General features: G+C 50.5%; 7 protein-coding genes across 7 annotated transcripts; 4 read left to right on the forward strand and 3 right to left on the reverse strand.

Annotated features, from left to right (window-relative positions):
- Window positions 1-372: 372 nt before the first annotated feature.
- Window positions 373-1,802, reverse strand: BO83DRAFT_411732 (putative ubiquitin conjugating enzyme (UbcC)). Its single transcript, XM_025534335.1, has 3 exons — window positions 1,381-1,802; window positions 1,130-1,256; window positions 373-1,004 (listed from the first exon to the last, which is right to left on the reverse strand). Exons 1-3 carry the CDS (start codon window positions 1,444-1,446, stop codon window positions 502-504), a joined length of 696 nt encoding a protein of 231 aa, XP_025383444.1. The 5' UTR covers window positions 1,447-1,802; the 3' UTR covers window positions 373-501.
- Window positions 1,803-3,416: 1,614 nt separating this feature from the next.
- BO83DRAFT_441175 (putative ABC bile acid transporter) lies at window positions 3,417-9,213 on the forward strand. Its single transcript, XM_025536320.1, has 2 exons — window positions 3,417-3,872; window positions 3,949-9,213. The coding sequence occupies exons 1-2, from the start codon at window positions 3,808-3,810 to the stop codon at window positions 8,876-8,878; spliced, it is 4,995 nt and encodes a 1,664-aa protein (XP_025383445.1). The 5' UTR covers window positions 3,417-3,807; the 3' UTR covers window positions 8,879-9,213.
- A 1,199-nt stretch (window positions 9,214-10,412) lies between these two features.
- On the forward strand, window positions 10,413-11,544 carry BO83DRAFT_152681 (uncharacterized protein). The gene has a single exon (XM_025526245.1). The coding sequence runs from the start codon at window positions 10,506-10,508 to the stop codon at window positions 11,259-11,261; it is 756 nt and encodes a 251-aa protein (XP_025383446.1). The 5' UTR covers window positions 10,413-10,505; the 3' UTR covers window positions 11,262-11,544.
- Window positions 11,545-11,961: 417 nt separating this feature from the next.
- On the reverse strand, window positions 11,962-14,878 carry BO83DRAFT_323358 (C2H2-type zinc finger protein; the record flags this gene model as incomplete). The annotated part of the gene is made up of 6 exons (XM_025527930.1): window positions 11,962-12,188; window positions 12,263-12,678; window positions 12,760-13,795; window positions 13,860-14,150; window positions 14,203-14,637; window positions 14,746-14,878. The coding sequence occupies 6 exons, from the start codon at window positions 14,876-14,878 to the stop codon at window positions 11,962-11,964; spliced, it is 2,538 nt and encodes an 845-aa protein (XP_025383447.1).
- A 389-nt stretch (window positions 14,879-15,267) lies between these two features.
- Window positions 15,268-16,221, forward strand: BO83DRAFT_402909 (SDR family NAD(P)-dependent oxidoreductase; the record flags this gene model as incomplete). Its single annotated transcript, XM_025533574.1, has 2 exons — window positions 15,268-15,325; window positions 15,389-16,221. The coding sequence occupies 2 exons, from the start codon at window positions 15,268-15,270 to the stop codon at window positions 16,219-16,221; spliced, it is 891 nt and encodes a 296-aa protein (XP_025383448.1).
- A 138-nt stretch (window positions 16,222-16,359) lies between these two features.
- On the reverse strand, window positions 16,360-18,118 carry BO83DRAFT_411736 (putative amidase). The gene is made up of 3 exons (XM_025534336.1): window positions 18,072-18,118; window positions 17,371-17,993; window positions 16,360-17,316 (listed from the first exon to the last, which is right to left on the reverse strand). Exons 1-3 carry the CDS (start codon window positions 18,098-18,100, stop codon window positions 16,379-16,381), a joined length of 1,590 nt encoding a protein of 529 aa, XP_025383449.1. The 5' UTR covers window positions 18,101-18,118; the 3' UTR covers window positions 16,360-16,378.
- A 525-nt stretch (window positions 18,119-18,643) lies between these two features.
- BO83DRAFT_411737 (putative neutral amino acid permease) lies at window positions 18,644-20,297 on the forward strand (the record flags this gene model as incomplete). The annotated part of the gene is made up of 3 exons (XM_025534337.1): window positions 18,644-18,959; window positions 19,015-19,444; window positions 19,499-20,297. Exons 1-3 carry the CDS (start codon window positions 18,770-18,772, stop codon window positions 20,295-20,297), a joined length of 1,419 nt encoding a protein of 472 aa, XP_025383450.1. The 5' UTR covers window positions 18,644-18,769.
- Between the last annotated feature and the right edge of the window lie 578 nt (window positions 20,298-20,875).

The following is a 20,875-nucleotide window of genomic DNA, read 5'->3' on the forward strand; positions in this document are numbered from 1 at the left end:
CTAACCTCATATCTCTCGTCATCCCTTATTGGAGATGCAATCAATCCCATGACAAGCAACTAATGACATCATTGGTCACGCTACGGGGTCATACCGAAACGAGCTGTGCCGATGTACTAGTACTCCTACGAATAGCTACAGCAGTACATACATTCTTTCAGGGAGCAAAGGAATACTAATAAAATCATCTATAACGGCTTCATATGTAGAAGAAGACAGATATGTGATAGTAGTAAAAGCATACAAAGAACCTCCAACGCATGCTAATATAGATAAATGGAGTGATGATCTCAAATTGATTGTTTGTGCTGTATACCACCTCTTAATGCCGCGCCTGCGCTATGCCACGATGAAATATTGGGAAAAAAAAAAGGGGGGGGGGGGGAAACTATGTGAGTAGTAAGTAGTAGTAACTCCAAGCGCCAAATATATAGATAGGTGGTGGGAAGAAAGGTGGCGACATGATTTGGCTTTCTTTTATAACTTGATAGGTTGAATGAATCAAGTAGTCTTGTGTTCGTCTTCTTCTTCCTCGTCACTGCCGGAATCCTGGTCTTCGTCATCGTCAAAAACATCAAGGTCCTCGTCGGAGTCGCTGCCGCCGAAGACGTCGTCGTCCACATCGCTCTCAGCCCAGAAGTCGGAGTCGTCCTTCTCCACGGGTTTATGAACTGATGTGGTGGATTCGTGGGTGGGCATGACGAATCCCTCGGGAATGTCGTTCTTCGACTCCTCCACGTGTTTTTTCACGATCGATTTGTATTCGTCGGGGCTCTTGCGTAGCATGACAGAGGCGTCGACGTTGGCGGGGGAGGAGATCTCGGCATCGTCGAGGAGGGAGAGAATGGAGATGAGCACGGATTCGACTCGTTGGGCTGGTGACCATCGCTCTGAGGCTAATTCGCCGGACATTTCATCCTCGCCTGGGGCGTGGAGAATGGATATGCAGAGCTTGCCGTCTTTGTAAATGTTCGGGTGGTAGAGGGGGCGGACAAAACGAAATTCTGGAAATTGAGATTGTATGTCAGTTATGCTGTTCTGCTTTTCTGCATTGTTGCCACATTTTCAGGGGGGTGGTGTGATGGAGGGGGCCGGCGTGTTGTATCGGGAGGGACGTTCGTGAACTCACCTGGTGGGGAGTAAGGGTAGTTACTCGGGAATTTCATGATCGCTTTGAAGTAGCCGCCATAGTATAAAGAATCCGGGTTTAGAACGATTAGCCCGACCGTCCAGTGTAGGAGATTCTGCTCGTCAACCTGGAAGGGATATCGGTCAGCATTCTTGGTGCGACTTTTGAGTGTGGTTTGCGATGGGACACATGATGCGATGGTTTTCGACGTATGACCAAGATTAGAGTGGTATTTGGGAAGATTTACGTACATCAATATTTACCCAGGGCTCTTGCGATAGTGTCTTATATTCGTTCATCAAAATGCGTTCGGCCATGGTGATGATCTAACAGGGGCGAACGATCGCGTGCCCTCGTTGAGCAGTGATGGTGGCTAGACTGGAGGCCCAAAGGGTCGATAACTGACTCGGCAGGCGAGATAACTGGTATCAGTTTTCCTTTCCTCTTGTACCCCTCTTGAAGTCGAAGTGATCAGGGCTGGATAGGCGCTGGATCAGGACGAGATCAACGGGTTTAAAAGTGGTTGATGATCACACACTAGTCCCGCTGTGGCAATCCATGGCATCCACGCGCAGCGGAAGGGCCCGGGGTGGCGTTCCGAAAGAAAGCATTTTGCAGCAGAATCTGAATCTTCCTTGGGTTAATTAATCAATACTTGTCATTGTACTTGTCGATCTATGGTAGTTGTCTGGGGAAATCTTAAGATAAACAAGGACCAGGGCGAAAGAAGCCAGAGGGCCATTGTTCTTCCACAGGATTGTTCATTATTCTTTTCTTGTCCCGCGTAGCCGACAGTGGGGGGAAGAACCCAGCAAAGTGGGGAATCCCCTTTCAATAGAATGAGAATAGTTCATGCCGTTGAAACTCTTGCCCCATTCAGCATGGAGTGCTGGCTGTCGGCTCCAACCGTTATAGTAACTTACGATATAAAAGCAACGAGAAGTTTAATCCGATAAGACAAGGGAGATCCTATCGCAAGCACCAACCACTTCTGCAACAGAAGGATTGTTTCGGCCGTTGTTGAGACACACTGCGACTTTCTGCTTTGCTGACCAATTCAAACTCTACGCGGTTTAGCTGCCTTGCGTCCTTATCTCGGGATACCCGCATCTGAAATAGGCCGGCCAGCCAGACACACTTTAGCGGGCGTTATCGCGCATTGGGCGACTAAATTGGCTCATTGTCTCACAGGCTCCAGCGTCGGACTAATGAAAAGCAAGACCGTCAAGTGATCAAAGACTGCGACCGCTTCTTCTCCGACAGTTTGACATCTGACTCATCGGAATATTCAAAGCTCATAGGCAGGAGGATGACGAATTAGTCTGTTAGATGGCAACAAAGGGTTGACTTGCTTGAAGTTGAGTCGGTGTGACGGGCAAGGGGCATGCAGGATGCACGGACTCTCTCAGACGCCCTAGGGCGTACATCTGGATGTTTCTTGGACCCCTCTCTCCTTCATTGAGTCACTGACAGGGACTTGAACGCGAGGTGGAAGGCCTGGATGGCGTTGGTCATGCGGATAAGCCATTTTTCTGCAGGTTGGCATACAAGCCTGATTGGGTTCTGGGAATGTTGCGAAGAGATACTTTGGCACGTCAAGTCATCCTTCCAGCTTTAGGAGCATATACTACATACGCAGTGATTGTCCAGGGAGATCCGTCCCACCCCAAGCCCACGTTGCGGAGACAGGGTCGGGGTCGCCTGTGACACTCCTTCACGATAGAGTCGCCAACTCCACGCATCTCGTAGTTAGATCGCTTCCCCAGTATAATGGTAACGGGTAGAAGATCGAAGGATGCCTGTCAACGGTGTAGGTAGCAGATCGAGGGTCATGAGGGGAGGGTTGATGAGCCAAGCGTGAGAAATGAACCGGGACTGTTTGTTAGTGCAGGGAGTAGGCTCCGAAGTAGGCCATTAGTATCAGTAATGGAATGGGGAGGTGACTCAGGGTAATCAGGGACGATAAGCACGAGTCATCCTCAAATTTCTCGCTAACCGGCAAAGAAGACCAATGGATCGAGAGGAATAATAAGAATTGACTCCAGCGTAGTAACCCGCTGAGCTCCGCCGGGGGAAGGTCTGGAATCCTTCTGGCTGCGGGCGGTGGATGCGAGAACTAGACAGAAGGCGACGAGGAGTCCACCCGAACTAAACCAAAGTGAGTTCCCGCCTTAGCTTACTTTCTGTTAGGTTGCCAAACCGGCGTGAGTTCCCACTCGTCATCGCTTTGCTGCTGCTGCTGCTGCTGCTGCTGCTTCCTTCTTCCTCTTTTACTTCTTCTTATCTCCCTCCTTCATTTTCTCTCCCTTTTCTTTTTTTTCCCTTTTTGTTTCTCCTCCTTTGTCTCCGACCCTCGTGCTGGCTTTGACTGCATGTGGTGTTTGCCAACTTTTTCCTCCGAGCTTTCTTGGTAGTGTCCCTCAGTCCCCCGTCGGGCCTTTGGTTCGTCTGCCATTTTCTTTTCTTCCTCTCCGCCTATCAAACTTGGCGATGCTAGGCTTGCCCTGCATCTATAGTCCGGGAAGCAAACACCAGAGTATCTAGGCTCAAAAATCTTTTAATAGCTCGATTGGATTTTACTCATTTATCTCACCAGTCTGTCGACTGGTCCCGAGTTAGGAGCGCATGCTGTTCCTAAGCTTTGGTGCTCACTACTTCTTCTTATCCGCCCGCCAGCCATGGCGGTCGAATGCCACGGGCCCATCTGGGCTATCGATGATGTCTCTCGTTGCTTCCAACGCAAGTACGTCAATCAATGTCGCTTCTACCATTATTATCACCTCCGGAGTCGCCAGCTAACGTTTGACTGTCAATTGTAGCTATCTTCAAGTAATATTTCCTCTCACAGCCTGCGGGCTCTCATTACTATTCGTCATTCTTCGCGTCGCATACCAATGTGCCGTTTCTCGAAAAAGCGCCTCCTACAAGTTACTAGATCACAATGCGGTTGAAGGCGACGCACAAGTTGCAACCTTAGATGATGAAGGGGAGGAAAGCGACCTAATGCTCAGCAAAGCGGCACAATCCGAGTTACCGACATTCGAAGTTGATCGTCCTCGGGGAGAAATCGCAACTTTAACGCTGGAGATCCTTGCGCTAGTAGGAGAAGTGGCCGTTTTCGTGGCTGTCCTTTCCACAGGCGTTTGGGGTCGCCAGGGTACTCTTCCCGCCATCGCCAAGCTTGTTTCCTGGGGCTACATATTGTTCCTGGCATTGGTCCGATTGTTACTTTCGACCTTCGACCTCCATTCATCTCCCAGGCTATGGAACCATACGGCATCTTTGTACGGACTGCAATGGGTTTTCACCGTCTTCGTGTTTCGCTCCGCCGTTATCCACCCCTTGTCGAATCGCGCTGTAATCTTCAGCTCCATTGAGTTTGCCTTGTCGACTTTGCTTTTACTTATCGCGGTCACTACCCGTAGAGGAAACAAAGTGGTTTTGGTGTCGCATGATGAGGGTCTGGAGCCTGCGAGACATCCCACAGCCAGCTTGTTCTCGCTGGCTACTTTTGCTTGGCTGGACCCTCTCATTCTCAAGGGCTACAGACAGCCGTTGGAGCTCGACGATGTCTGGGATCTCACAGCGTCTCAGAAAGCAGCCACAGTGTTGGAGGACTTCCGCCGCAGGAATTATCAGGGCTCACTGGTGTGGAAATTATGTCGGTACTTCTACGGCACGCTTCTGCTCCAAGGTGCCTGGACGATCTTTTCGAACCTGTTCACCTACCTGCCTACAATCCTCCTGCGCGTACTCCTGCAGTATGTGGAGGATCCAAGGTCGTCGACTGCAAACGCCGCGTGGCTCTATGCTATCTTGCTGTTCTGCTCTGGTGCCATTCAAGGTATCGCTGATGGTCAGGCTCTTTGGATCGGACGCAAGCTGGGTGTCAAACTTCGGGCTATCATTATTGGCGAAATTTACGCGAAGGCCCTCAGGCGGAAAGCGGGGTCGTCTGTAGAATCCGCGAAGAAGCAGCCAGAAGAGCCTGTGAAGGATCAAAAGAAAGGCGGTTTCTTCTCGTTTGGTCGAAAGAACAAGAAGGCAACAACCGACCCCGAGACAAATAACGCAAACGCGAAGAAGTCTGAAGATGATCAGGAGGACAAAGAACACATGGCTAACATTGGTACCATCATCAATTTGATGGCGATTGACTCTTTCAAGGTCAGCGAAGTCGGCGCCTACCTCCACTTCCTGTGGGCCAGTGTGCCGGTGCAGATCATCATTGCTGTAACACTTCTGTACCGCCTCCTGGGATTCAGCTCGTTTGCTGGAATCGTCATTATGGTCTTCATGTTGCCTATCAACCTTACGATCGCCAAACAGTTTACGAAGGTTCAGAATCGGATCCTGAAGGGGACCGATGCTCGGATTCATAGCACCAATGAGATCCTCCAGAATATTCGAATCATCAAGTATTTCGCCTGGGAGCAGCGTTTTGAGGACATCGTAAACGAGAAGCGAAAGGCGGAGTTGAAGGCTTTGCGTTTTCGGTACATCATCTGGTCTACGGCGGCAACTGTCTGGTATGGCACGCCCATCCTTATCACGTTCGCCTCATTCTTCTTGTATACAGTGGTGGAGGGAAAGAAGTTGACCCCGTCGATCGCGTTCCCGGCCCTGTCGATGTTCTCTTTGCTCCGCGTCCCTCTAGACCAGTTGGCCGACATGGTGGCTCACGTCCAAGAGTCCAAGGTCTCCCTTGATCGTGTTGACACTTATTTGAATGAAGAAGAGACCCAGAAGTACCGTCAACTCGAGGTCGAGGAGGAGTCTGATGGACAGCCGCCCAAGATCGCGTTGGAAAATGCTACCCTTACCTGGGGATCTGCCCAGGGTCAATACAAGGATGATCCGTCGGACGAGGTTGCCGAAGGTTTCCGTCTGATCAATATGGACGTGGACTTCCAGATTTGCAAACTCAATCTGATTACTGGCCCGACTGGCTCTGGAAAGACGTCGCTACTTATGGCGCTTCTCGGCGAAATGAAGCTTCTGCAAGGAAAGGTTCACTTGCCTGGAGGCACGGCTAACCGCTCGGAACTCCCAGTTGATCCTCAGACAGGTCTCATCGAAAGCGTTGCCTACTGCGCACAGGAAGCGTGGCTCGTGAATGCTACTGTCAAGGATAACATTGTGTTTGCTTCCCCCTTTGATCAACGTCGGTATAATGCTGTAATCAAGGCCTGTGCCTTGGAGCGGGACCTGTCAATTCTTGATGCAGGCGACCAGACCCTTGTAGGAGAAAAGGGCATCAGTCTTTCGGGAGGCCAGAAACAGAGAATATCGCTTGCGCGCGCTGTGTATAGCAGAGCTCGTCACTTGCTTCTGGACGATTGTCTGAGTGCAGTGGACTCGCACACCGCTAAGCACATCTTCCGACAGGCCTTGACCGGTCCCTTGATGATGAACCGGACTTGTGTTCTGGTAACACACAATGTTGCTTTAACCGTGTTCGAAGCAGCCCATGTCATTGCTCTTGATAATGGTAAAATCATCGCGCAGGGTCCTCCAGACGAAGTGGCGGCATCTGGTGCGCTGGGTGATGAACTACTCAAATCCCGACCAACTTCCAGGACTACTACTCCTCGTCCTTCTCGCAGACCTTCGGACCATGCAGAGCAAGATGACGAATCTCTTACGAACGGGAATGTTACCAATGCCCTTAACGGAAAGGCCAAGGAGAGTTCCGACTCTAAGCTGGTAGAGTCCAAGGCTGTCGGCAGTATTAAGCTGTCTACGGTTAAGATGTATCTCCAATCGATGGGATCCTGGCGCTACTGGATCGTGGCTGTGCTTGTTTTCTGCTTGCAACAACTCGGGTCTGTATCGACTAATATTTGGATCAGACAATGGGCCAATTCTTACCAGACTGAGGAAGTCGGTGCGGATCCCGGTGACTACGCGGCGATGGCAGCCTTCAAGATCCCGTCTTTCAATGTTGGTGGTGTTCCTCGCACATCCACCTTCAGCGCACCCCAGTTTGGTACGCAGAGAGTGAACGCCAATGGCAACGGTAATGTCAACGTATCGTATTATCTCGGTGTCTACGCATTACTGGGAGTTGCTTTCGTTGCTATTTCGCTACTAAGGGAGGGTGTCCTATTCTGGGGTTCTCTGCACGCTTCTTTCAAGATCCACCAACGGCTGCTGAGATCGGTCATGCATGCAAAGTTCAAGTTCTTCGATTCGACCCCCCTTGGCCAGCTGATGAATCGCTTTTCTAAGGATGTGGAATCCGTTGATCAGGAAGTCGCACCTGTAGCTATAGGCATGCTCCATAGTCTGGCATCCGTCGTGATGATTGTCATTCTGATTTCAGTCATCACGCCCGGTTTCCTGATTGCGGGTATCTTTATCACCTTGGTTTATGTCGCCCTCGGTGCCGTCTACCTGAATGCTTCTCGCGATCTCAAACGACTTGAGTCCGTGCAGCGGAGTCCTCTGTATCAGCAGTTTGGCGAGACCTTGAACGGCATTGTTACTATCCGTGCCTATGGTGATGGACCAAGATTTATCGTTGACAACCACCGTCGTATCAACGCTTACAACCGTCCCCACATTTATCTGTGGGCGAGTAATCGCTGGCTGGCGCTCCGTGTTGATGTAACAGGAGCCTTGGTGTCATTCTTCACCGCAGTCTTTGTCCTGATCAACATTGGAAAGATTGATGCCGGTGCTGCTGGACTTTCGCTGACATACGCAGTCACTTTCACCGAGAACGTTCTCTGGCTAGTCCGGTTGTACTCGGAGGTTCAACAGAACATGAATTCTGTTGAACGAGTCAGGGAGTACCTCGAAGTCGAGCAAGAGGCAGATGCAGTCATTCCTGACTCTAGACCGCCGGCCAACTGGCCCAGCGGCGGCGCGGTCGACTTCGTTGGATATACAACGCGGTATCGACCGGACCTTGACCCCGTTCTCAGGAATGTCTCGTTCAGCGTGCAACCTGGAGAGAAGGTCGGTATTGTCGGCCGCACTGGTGCTGGCAAGAGTTCGCTTGCCCTGGCACTTTTCCGTGGTCTCGAAGCTGAGAAGGGCCGCATCGTCATTGACGGCGTGGATACCAGCGCAATCGGTCTCCGTGACTTGCGAGAGTCGATCACCATCGTTCCTCAAGATCCTACTCTGTTCACAGGAACTATCCGCAGCAATCTTGACCCGTTCGATCTCTTCACGGACGAGCAGATTTTTACCGCCCTGCGACGTGTGCACCTTATCGGCCCGGGTACCTCTGGCACCGCGACCCCAATGACGACAAGTACGCTCGCAGAGCCCAGTTCCGCAACCCCCACCGGCGTCACTAGTAGCGCCATCCTGGACAACAAGAACATCTTCCTCAACCTGGACACTGCTGTCTCCGAATCCGGGTCCAACCTGTCCCAAGGTCAACGACAACTCTTGTGTCTTGCACGTGCTCTACTCAAGAACCCGAAGGTCCTGATGATGGACGAAGCCACCGCCTCTATAGACTACAACACCGACTCCAAGATCCAGGAAACCCTCCGGGAACTCCGGGAAAGCACCATCATCACCATTGCGCACCGTCTACAGACAATCATCGACTATGACAAGGTCTTGGTGCTCGACCACGGCCGAGTCATCGAGTACGACCACCCCTGGACATTAATAAACAAGGGCGACGGCCTCTTCCGGAGCATGTGCGAAAACAGTGGAAACATGGATAGTCTTCTGGAAGGAGCCAAGAAAGCCTGGGATCATAAAAATAGTGGTAATGACTCATAGATCGCCTCCTTCCTGCTTTATTCATTCTACTATTACTAGGGACCTCATAAAAAGTTCGCACATATTGAAAAGGCCCTTGTTACACATACTTATCTATCAATCCTGTTTATTATTAACTGTGTGAAAGCTGGCGCATGGGGTATTTCTACCATTGCTATTCTATTTTCTATTCATTTTCCATTATTTCCCTTCTTCTTCTTCTTTTTATACATTCGTTATTGTGCCCGAGAAAGAAAAAAGGAAAATTGCAGGCTTTACTAGTCCTATTTTGCCTTGTTCTCGTGTCCCAAAATTTGCTTGACTGTGACTATATAGAGAATATACTATGTTCATATAACCCGCTACCCCTCTATGCTCATAAGCGACCACATACATACCACAGCCACGACGTGATCCATGGACACAAGAATTAGGCAACAGTGAAGAAAGCAAGTAGTACGAAGGGAAACCCTCCTCCCCGAAAAGTGTAATTGTGAAAAGAGAGAAAAAACTTGCATAGAGACCCCTTCATCTACCCGTACGCACGCACAAAATATCGCCACTTCACTGCACAACCGGGCATCATGGATACTGATTCATGGACCCTGCAATTACAAAAGTAAGTCACTGGACCCTCTGAATTCCGAGCTCCGAACCAAACAAGGTGTGCTTGGCATGCATGCGACCTAACCGGGAAAGGACTAGCTCGGATTGAGTTTATTTCTTTGCCGCCGAGATCCGATCCGGAAGTGAGTAGTGAATGACACCAGACATCATCGATTTCCCCCATCGCTAGTCGGCTACGGAGTGGATAAATAGGTTATCTCATATAGAAATTAATTCGTAATCTTGGCGTTTATGTGAATATTTTCAATCGTGATGAAATGAATCCTTTTAACTCGCATTACAAGCCACCCCCTCCCCGGTGCCAGTAAGTAAGTAAATGAGGGGGGTCGTCAGTTAGGAAGGTTACCGCTCTTCTCCGGCCGGACCGTCCTTGATGTATGTATGCCTGTAATTTCCCTTTTTCGTTCTTATTCTTTCTTCTGGATGATATCATTCGCTATTGGGTGGAAGACACAAGACTTCCATGATATCACCACAGCAAGATAAGTTGAAGATTAGACGCATAAGAGACCATGGGTCGACCAAACACCGGGTTCGAAGTTTGATGGTATGGTATTTCCGCAATACCCGGGAAGAAACCGACCTATTGAATGAGAAGTTGTCTAGGCGGTGCATTGTTTGGAGGCGAAACTCTTTCTCTCTTTCCTTTTCTCCCTTGTTGTATGTGAGACAAGGTTTGTCAATAGGCTTTGGCCGGCCATGTCATGATGCAAGTGATGCAAGTCGAGGCTCCGCTTCTGTTGAGATTTTGACAGGGCCGCGCGTTTCGACAGGGCTGGATTTGCATTTCATCATATCGTTGCATTCAGTAGTTTTTGTAAGCATGGAGTATTGACGGAAGTTATAAGAGTAGCTCGTGCTGGTTCTTGCCGGCTGAAGTTTCGCTGTTTTATCATCCAGGAAAATTGTTCGCGCCTATTGTGTTGGATATACAGCTCATACTCTCTCTGCATTATATCGGATCCATAAGACAAGAAAACATCACTCAAAACACCCAATCCAAGCCAATTTACTAGGCACGATGCGCATTTTCTCCGCCTTGAACGGCCTGCTCCTGGCAGGAGCCGCTGCGGCTCAGAGCTGCTCTCTTCAGTCAAACGAATCTCAAGCCGTTGATTATGGCTACGCGCTCTCTAACTTCCTCGACCGCTTCTATTCGTCGGTCCCGGTCAATCAGACCTTCTTGAGCAGCTCCCCAAATGGCTCCAACCCGCAGTACTTCACCAACTTCCAGGGTATTCAGAGACAGAACCGTCTGGGTGTGCGTGCTGTGCAACAACTTGGCTCGAAGCTGTCTGGCTGGACCCCTAAGAATTGCAGCTTCACCTTCCCAAGTGCCAGTGACGCCGACTCCTTCGTGCAGAACGCGCTCCAGTTGGAGTCAACAGTTGCTGGAGCGTACATTGCCCTGGCTGGTTATACCCAGGCCCCCGAGGCTTCGTTCTTGTGGGCTCGTTTGGCTGCTGAGCACACTGCTCACGCTTACTATATCGCGAGCCAGAACCAGACCGTTCTCTTCCCGACGAACAGCTCTTCGCTGGTGCCTGCATACAGCCCGGGATACGTTCTTTCCAACGGTACTGGTCCCGGCAAGCTTGGCTCATACTTCCAAGGCTGCGTCACTGCTCCTCCAGCTCCGTGCGGCCAGACCCTGTTCATCGGACCTCTTACTGCCACACTCGGTGCGAACGTCTCCGCAAGCGCAGCTGCTTCAAGCTCGGCCTCGCTGTCTGCATCCGCCACTCCTTCGCCCAGCTTTGCGAGGAGGTTCTTCTAGATTCGGTGCTGTTTTCAATAGTGGCGCTTGGCACCATCAATGAAGTCCAAGCTTGAGTGGTATCTCGGAACAATCACTGCACAAAGATAATCGGTACAACATTGATGAGGAGGAGAGGTAATAACTTGGAGATGGCGCCTGTTAATAATGCCTTAATGTCCAATCCTGGATTAATGTAATTTGACAATCTATGAACTTGACGTGTAATGTATGATCGCCTGAATAGTATATTGCCACTATGTTGCACTTGTGTAAATTGTTAATTTACCATGTCTAATCGTAGCACTAAGTCTCATGAGTTCATGTTCATTGATGAGTTCGTAAATTCGAATAGTCGGTACACCTGCAAGCGTTGAGATTCGAAGCCCCCGTCTCTCAAGCAAAGCAATGCCGCGAGAGAAGAGCGATGCTAGTGCTGATCCTGATGACGTGGAATGAGCAAGACACATAAGCTTACTTAGCATTGGAAGTGCTATACGCAGCACCTACCTCGCTCCAAATAGAATCATGCCTCCGCTTTCACGCTGGTCGCGAAGGTATAGGACAGAACCTGAAGTACCACATGGTGCAACTTCACACCAGAGCTTTGCGGCAACCCGCCCGTGGAAAAGCACCCGCTTTTTATGTAGGTTAGAGGATGTTAAGCCGCTGTATGATGATTAAAGAGAATGTTGGGTTCGAACCGAGGACGTGTTCTTGTCTAACCGGGTTGAATAAATGCGAGATACCGCTCTAGGCTCTCCCCAAGTACGTTGATGAATGGCCACTGGGTATTCTTCCGAAAGAGTCGAGCCCAAAGCTTGATGACAGCCAGGCCAAGACTTCCGGGATCCTGGCTAGGGAACGATTCCCCGTCTTCAAGATCCATTGATTCGTAAGCTTCTTGTACAATGCAACGCGTCCAATGTAATATCCGATTCTCGTTCTCTAAAGTCCATAATTATGTTAGCAAGCCCTCGATCGTTGTTGGAGCCTGTATATTTTTTAAGGGGGATTCATACCGCTCAAGGCTTGGCTGCTGCCAGTTTCAGCCAGGGACATAAGCCATTTGCTGAGAAGAACAGCGCACTCTAGACTAGCAAGTGAGTGACGAACACTCCAAAAGAAGGCTTGACTGCGTGCCACGTGGTCAATACCCAGGCGTACGGGAATGCTCAGTGCGTGTGCAGAATAAATGAGGGCAGGTGTCAACCTATAGCTCCTTCCTGGTCGCGGCGATCTGTGTATCGCGGTAGCAATGCGATATGGATCCCGTGTCTCCAACTGACGATGCGGTCCAAGATTGAGAGACAAGCGGACATAAGCCAAACCCAAGAGTGAACTGGAAGTGAACGGAATCGGCCCATTCTCGTTATGCGGGTCAAGACTAGATTCGGGGGCTTGTTGCCAAACTGAAGTCCAGGATCGGAGTGCTCTCCTAATCAGACGCGTCAACCGTTAGTCATGTGAAGGTCAGGTGGGTATTCCAAATGCGGATTTGCTAGACAGACGAACTCACTCTAACTTATTCAACTCCTCGGTCGGAAGTGAGAATGACTGATCCCCATTCGGAATAGATAGCTCGCTCACAAGATGAATGCGTTGAAGTAGGCCATGAAGCAGAATATAGTTACCCAAAGGCGCAGGGATCGGATCTAGAAGTACTGGATTTCGTGAAGGTTGCAGCAATAGTGCCAAAGCATCCTGAAAGAATAGTTGCTGAGAGTCCACCTCCTTTTGCGCGGCCTCCCAGTCGTGGGCTGTGGCGGCTTTCCATTCCGGCGTGGAACACGGGAGACGCAGATGCACTTCGCTACTGCGGAGCACTGGGTAAATGTTGTATGCAATACTATGAACGTGAACGAAGCAAAATGATATGAATCGAGTGCGTCTTATAGATTCCTCTTCGCCCCATTCATGCCACTGCAAAGGAGAATGCCGTGGGGCAACTGTAATGTTCTCCATGAGTCCGAGTTCTCGCAAGCACCGAACGAGCAGATTCTGTAGGCCAAACGCTTCTTGAACAAGCTCGGCCTTCTCCCATGTAGAGTACCCCATCAAAGCTAACAGGGTGCGAATAGTCTCGATTCTCCTCCAAGCGTTCATTCCTGCGGCAAACTCTGGCGACGAGAGTAACGGATCCTGGCCCGAGCGCTGAGATGAGTCGCGGATACTGTTCAATGGTATTTGAAGGATTGAATTAAAGGGTGGTAAACTTGACTCCTTCGACAGTCGGTATAATACTATTGCCTTGGCTGCATAAAAGAGTCTCTCAGCATTACGGTGCTCGAAGCGGTATTGAGCGCCTATTGTCATGAGAGCTAGAATGAGCTCTGGAGCTCGGTCGTTGACCCGGAATGTCGGTACATGGAGAAAAGGAAGATGTGTATGGAAGCCAGAAAAGAAAGAAGTCAAGTATCTTGTCAACGTATGACGCGAAGGTAAGACAAAATCGGGTATGAGATAACGGAACTCGTCCAAGGAGGCCGCCAGACGCTGCCGCTGCTCTTCTGTAACTTTGAGCGATATTGGGCTCTTGCTAATTTGAGGAGGCTCTATATACTCGTTAGTACAAGGGTCCGGTTGTGATTTCCCTTTAAGGTCTTCAAATGCTCATACCGTAGTCAGATACAGATGCGAAGCTTTGGTCTCCTGGAGGTACGGACGGCAACCACGACCGGAAAGGCGAGTCGGCCCGTGACCTCTCAGACTGGCGCGGACGCGATGAAGATTCGTGTTGTTCCCCAGAACTTCTGCTAAACTCGGGTTGTTCAGTTGAAACGGGGTTTTGAATCTGAGACATGTCCCCAAATGCTGGCACCCACTCTGACGGGAGACCTATCGAGTCCAGAAAATGCGTGAAATCCTGGAAATGATTCAGCTCCTCATTTAGGTATGGGATCGGTTGGGCTGATAGCATGTTAGCCGTGCGCGCTTCCCAGAGGGATAAGAAGCTCATTACCTGGAGGTGGTGCATGTCGGTAATTGCCCGGAAGAAGAAGCTGCGCAGCTTCCAAAATCTCCGCATCGTGGCCGACTGCGCTGGCATGCGCACCAAGTTCACCTGCACTGCTAGTCCCCGTATTTAGAACAGCATTACGATCCTGCGCAATATATGGCCCACGTTGCTGTCCTGCCCACTGTTCTGCAATCGGCGGCATGGGGATAGGAACATCTGGACGCGGTGTTGGTTGAACATTGTTATAGTTGGGTGGGATAGTGGTAGGCTCTGAAGTCCCGGCTCTATTGGCATGGTCCAAAGCTTCGTGATCCGGTTGCGAATTCGGCGAAACCAGACCACTGGTACTTTGATGTGCAATGGTTGTGTGTCGCTTCAACAGATCTCGTCGGGTGAATGCGGAGCCACAGAAGCATATATACGGTTTTTCTTTGGTGTCTAAAAGTGCACCGGGGCCTTAACTTAGCATGCGGAATCATTCTAGACAATGCAAGAATTCAGACACCACTAGACTAGCTGGAATTGCTCAAAGATGATGCGACTTACGTGTGCGAACATGTCGCTCCAAATGTTCCGTCCTTCTGAAACTGCGCCCGCAATGGACACAGACCCGAGTTTTGGCTCCAGCACTCGAGCGACGAGAGCCGCGAGAAGGTTGTGAAGGAGACTGGGACAGCATCAAGTCATTTGGAGGCGAAGGAATGACCGGAGTATACAGATAAGATGTCGCGACCTCTCCAATTGGAGACACCAGGTACTAGGGGAGAGGAGACTAGCTGTGGAGGATGGTGAGGAAAGAACAGGAAATGAGTGAGTGACTCCAACCGACGGTGCCGAATCGGCTGCCCCCAACGCCACTTTGGGAGAGTTGACCCCACTTGCCCGATAAGCTGTCTTTCTCCAACCCGGTCGGTCAGCTGTTGCTTGCTGAGAAAGGATGTAGTATATATTGACAACATCATCATGAGACCAATGCGCGATGACTGTCTCGACTTCAATCTTTTGAGCTGCCCTGTCCTCAACGTGGAGTTTCAATTCAATTGTTCACGATAATAGTTGCCCGCGGATATGACGCAAACTTGGACCTTTCCGGGAGTTGCCGTTGTCACAGGAGCCGGTGGTACAGGTATACCTTATTAAAAGTCTATCGCGGGGAAAGAAAAAGCAAAAGTAACTAACGGCTTCGCAGGCATCGGTGCAGCTACAGCAAAAGCGTTTGCTTCGGCAGGATGTGAAAGCATCGCAATCACGGATCTCAATTTTGCCTCTTTAGATCAGACCCGGGAGGCTATCCTCGCTTCCTACCCTCAGACGCGTCTTCTAGTCAAGGCGGGCGACATATCCGATGAGAGCTTTGTCGAGTCTTTTATCAGTGAAGTAGTGGCTGCATTTGGACGGCTGGATTATGCAGTCAATTGCGCCGGAATCCTAGGAGACGCCATGCGAACGACCGAGACATCAACGGCGGTGTTTGACCATATCAACAACATCAATTATCGGGGAGCTTGGTTCTGTTCTAGAGCAGAGTTGAGACAGATGGTGGCACAAGATCCCTCACCGAGCCATGATCCGAATCGCGCTCCTCAGCGAGGGGCTATTGTGAACGTTGCAAGTCAGCTGGGCATAGTGGGACGCCCTAGTGCTCGTAAGTCCGATCTTCTCCTATTGCCCAATTCTTCAGTCAACGCTCTCTGGTGTGAGCTAACTGCGTCGAATTTGCTTCCAGCTGCGTATTGTAGCTCCAAGGCTGCTGTCATTGCGATGACCCGCTCCGATGCTATCGACTATTCTGCGGACGGCATCCGTGTAAATTGTGTTTGTCCCGGTGTAATTGAGACCCCAATGACAACGTACAGCGAGGAAATCCGCGAGCACTTTCAGCCAGCAGTTGAAATTGCCCCGATGAAGAGAATGGGGAAGCCGGAAGAGGTGGCTGATTCCATACTTTTCTTGTGTTCGACTCTTGCCTCTTTTGTACAAGGGCATGCGCTTGTTGTCGACGGAGGATATATAATCAACTGAATAAGAGGAGCTTCCTCACTCGTGATAATGTTAATGATAAAGAATGAAATAAGTCATATATGGGTATATGACGGACATGCAATATATAGCAGTCGCAATGAAGGTTCGTCACCTAGACCAACTTCTATAAAATTCTATCTCTAGTGTACTGTGTTTATCAATTACTCGCCACCTTTTTCCAATCGTTGTTCTTCTCCCATGCATATCCTGCCTTGAGTACTTTGTGTTCCTGCCACAACCCTCCGACGATCTGCATACCGACCGGGAGCTTGACCTGAGGATCATCCTTGGCCGGAGCATACCCCACTGGTATAGACATCGCTGGGTGCCCCGTAACATCAAAGATTGCCGTGTTAATCGTCAAGCCCATGCTAGGCTTCAGAGACTCGACCGGCAGGCCTCTTGCACCATGTCTTGGTGCAACAACAGGAGTGGTCGGCATTACAACCACGTCATATTTCTGGAGAAGATCCTCGTAGAGGTCCCGAAGCCGTCGGCCAATATTTACCGATTTGCCGTACAAGTCCGGAAAGCGTGAGGTAAGATAGAGGCCATTGATTATAACGTTCTTAGTGGCCGGAAAGGCTCTTTGGAAGCCTTCCTTCGTCCACGGGAGTCTCTCACGCTCCATCTCCGTCATGTAGAGGCCCCTTCTGCCATGTGCCTGCCCAAGTAGCGTCAAAGAGCCTGAGACGCGCTGCTGAATGGTCCAGATAGCAGGCCCATGGTAATGGTCTGGAAGGGATACTTCCTCGACTGTTGCTCCGAGCTCCGTGAACTTCTGAATGGCCGCCATGACCGACTCTTTGACCGCGGGGTCCACGGTGCTGTGTTCAAATCCTTCCTTCAAGACTCCTATTTTGAAACCATCGAGTCTTGTAGCCTCATCCTGAAGCGACTTGGCAAACGAGGTAGAGCCGTGTTTAGGACTCCCCAGGCATCGATCGTCAATGCCATCATAGCCGGCAATAGCGTCTAAGCAAGAGGCAACGTCGATAACATTCCGAGCAAGCGGGCCCGTGTGGTCATCAATAGCATCCCCGCTAGCAATACCCGTAAAAGGCACCAGCCCATATGTAGGCTTCAAGCCGACACCTGAGTTGACACGATTAGCTATGATTTTGGAAGACAATCATCAAGGCCGCCTACAGCCACAAAATGCGGAGGGAACCCGAATACTCCCACCCTGGTCTCCGCCCAGCGTAATGTCAACCAACCCAGCTGCAACCAAGGCAGCCCCTCCTGAGGTGCTTCCGCCAGCCGAGTATCCGGTTGCGAAAGGGTTCTCCACGGTTCCTTGAGCACTCGTGAAAGACGCCGTGGAATGGCAGTAGTTCTCGCAAGTCGATGTACCATGAATATCAGCGCCAGCATCGAGAACTCGGGTCACAACCGTCGCATCCGTAATTGGCGTCCAAGAGGGAATGATATCACTTCCAAGCAACTGTGGTACACCTGCAACGGCAATGCAATCCTTCACGCTAACGGTCTTTCCCACTAAAGGTCCTCCCTCCGCATTGCCCTTGATCAGAAACTTGTGAGCCCAGGCCTGCCCGAATACTTGTTCCTCTGGGGATGGACGGTGAACATTTTGTCGAGGGTATCTGTCTAGATCGGGGGCTGGCTGATAGTCTGGCAGGTTCGCCACGGTTTCGGCGCAGTCGTGGACGGCTGCCAAGAGGGTATGGAAGTCTTCCTCATCTTCTTGGTCAATAGAGAGGTCCAGATTGCGGAGAAGGGAGGCGGCATCCTCCCTCTTGACCGGATTGTCCCTGTGGATGATCTGTAAGGTTCAAATTCCTGGAGAGAGAGAGAGCGGGAATAGAATAGATAGAGGACTCTGTACGTACGGCGAAATAGAAGTGAACAATACCGACATAATGTGTGAGTAGATTTGGACACAAAGTTCAATTCTACAAAGAGAAGAGTATTGGAATCGACCACAGCGAAGAAGAAAAGGCCTGGGCATGTGCCATGTGCCAAGCCTTATCGCCAGCAGTTGGAGTCGATTACTGCATTTGGCAGGAACGACTGCCGTGACTCCAACATCCCCCTCCCAGGCAGCCGTCCGGGGCGGCCTGAGGGCCCGAAAGGCTAAGGGTCCAGCTAATCTGATTAAGGGATCTCATTGGGTTTCTTCACCCCATTTTCAACCCGCCAAACCCACCAAAACCCATCAGACATGTCTATTTCATACTTAAGACTACACGTTCGATAACTGACGAAATTATCTGAATCACTAGTCTTATCGCATCGTTCACCTACCCCAAATACCCCTCGTATCGCAGCCATCGATAATGCACGATGCCGTCTACTCCAACTGATAGACTCCAACGTAGCACTCCAACGGAGATAATCCTCCGTGGTAATCCTTATCGGCCAGCAACTGAGCTCGACCTCATCGGCCCGTCATACTATCAGTAGCGATTATATTACTGGTGATAATGTTCCGCGGCCTGATCCCTGTGCATTAAATGCCTAGCAATAAAAATGTAAGGGGTCCCGACTTTAGAGGTTACTCCTCTTTCCCTCAACCTGGACACCCACCATGGCGTACATCAATGAGGCCAAGGACCTCAAGGTCGCTCCAGCCCTGAGTGCCAGCGACGACATCAGAGTCGCCAGTTCCTCGGACATCATAACAGGCGATGATAGCCATGAAGTCTTCCAGCAAGCAGATGGCAAGGTCAATTTCCGCACCGTTAGCTGGATCCGCGCATCAGCTATCTTCCTGAAGAGTATGTTCCCAACTAGTCCCCTGCAACTTGCATTCCTCTCATCGGACATCTCCAGTGCTGTTCGCAACCGGCATCCTCTCCATCCCATCAGTAATGTATGATCTGGGGGCCTTCCCCGGTGCCGTCAACCTGGTAGGATGGTGTGTCCTCAATGCCTACGGAGCCATAATCCTAGGCAACTTTCGCACTCTATACCCACAATGTCACTCCGTGGCCGATATGGCCCAGCTCATAGGAGGCCCTATGCTCCGCGAGGTGGTCGGCTTTATGTTCATCGTGACATATGTGATTACCGCCGCATCAGGGATTATTGGCGTCTCTGCCGCATTCAACGCCCTCTCTCTTCATTCCCTGTGCACGGTGTGGTTCTCATTCATCTCCACCATCATCATCGCGGGCTTTGCTAGCGTGCGCAAATTCTCCCACATCGGGTGGCTCACCTGGGTGGGCTTCGTTAGCATTCTATCCGCAGTTCTCATCGTCGTGTACGTCCCTAACCCCTTCCCCAACACCACCACCACAAGCCTAACACCCCCCAGCATTGGCGTAACAACCCGCTCCCGCCCAGCCATAGCTCCCCAAACAGGCCCCTACGACCTAGGCTACCGGGTAATCGGCTCCCCGACCTTCGCAGCAGGAATAACCGCCTCAGCCACGATATTCGTCTCCAGCGCCGCAACATCTGCCTTCCTGCCCGTGATCTCTGAAATGCGGAAACCCAAAGACTACCCAAAAGCGGTCTACCTGTGCATGTCCTTCGTAACATCCTCCTACCTCGCCTTCGCACTAGTAATCTACGCCTGGTGCGGAAAATGGATCGCCTCTCCAGCCCTCGGCAGCGCCGGCACGACCATCAAACGCGTTGCCTACGGCATTGCCCTACCAGGCCTGATCGTCAGCGGCTCGCTCTACGTACACGTAGCAGCAAAGTACCTCTTCGTTCGCATCCTGCGCCACTCGCGCCACCTCCAAGCCAACACAGTCGTGCACTGGGGTACGTGGCTGAGCTGCACGATAGGATTAGCTGCGATTGCATTTATCCTGGCGTGTGCGATTCCTATCTTCACGTATGTGTTGGCACTAGTGGGTAGCTTGGGGTTTGCGCCGCTGGCACTGTGTTTGCCGGGGTGGTTGTGGTTGTATAGTCATGGGGAGTATTGGAAGTCTGGAGGGGTGGTGAAGCGGGTAGTGTATTTGTTGCATGTGTTGTTGATACTCCTGGGTGCGTTTATGACGGTGGGTGGGACGTATGGGGTTATTGTGCAGATTATGGATGCGTATAGGGATGGGCAGATTGATGGGGTGTTTTCGTGTGCGGATAATAGTGGTTCTACTTGATGATAAAATCTACTAGAGTAAATGTAATATATGCAATAAGAAACAATGCATCATAGGTTTGGTTGTGCTTTTGTAGTTCATACAGATTTAGTATGATCGTTTGTAGATTGTCATTGATCATAGGACTCGTCAAAGTAACAGGAAGTTACAACCGTGGCTTGCTAACACAGATCGCATTCAGAAATGAGAAAAAAGGAGAAAATGAAATGCGATAGAAGAAAACAAATAAAAGCAGAGAAAGAAACAGAGTATTAACAAGACCCTCAAGCCTTGACCCAGTCAAGATGTGTCAAAACTAACAGGAAATAGAAAACCCCCGAATCAGCACGTCCTCCTGCAGAACCGGAGTCTGACAGATCCCTGAGCCCATAACATCAATGGTCTGACTGCATGTTGTATCGTTGAAAACCTGCACGGGACAGTTCGAGCCATTTCCCACTGTCGTTGTTATGTAGCCCAAGGAACCGCCGTTGAGGATTGAATCGTGGCAGGGTAATGTCCCATTCCCAGAGAAAGATGTTTCTTCGCCGGTACATTGTGGGTTTTGATATAGAGATATCTGCCAGGTGATGTTTGAC

This window comes from Aspergillus eucalypticola, assembly GCF_003184535.1.
Source record: "Aspergillus eucalypticola CBS 122712 chromosome Unknown BO83scaffold_34, whole genome shotgun sequence".
NCBI classification, from domain to species: domain Eukaryota; kingdom Fungi; phylum Ascomycota; class Eurotiomycetes; order Eurotiales; family Aspergillaceae; genus Aspergillus; species Aspergillus eucalypticola.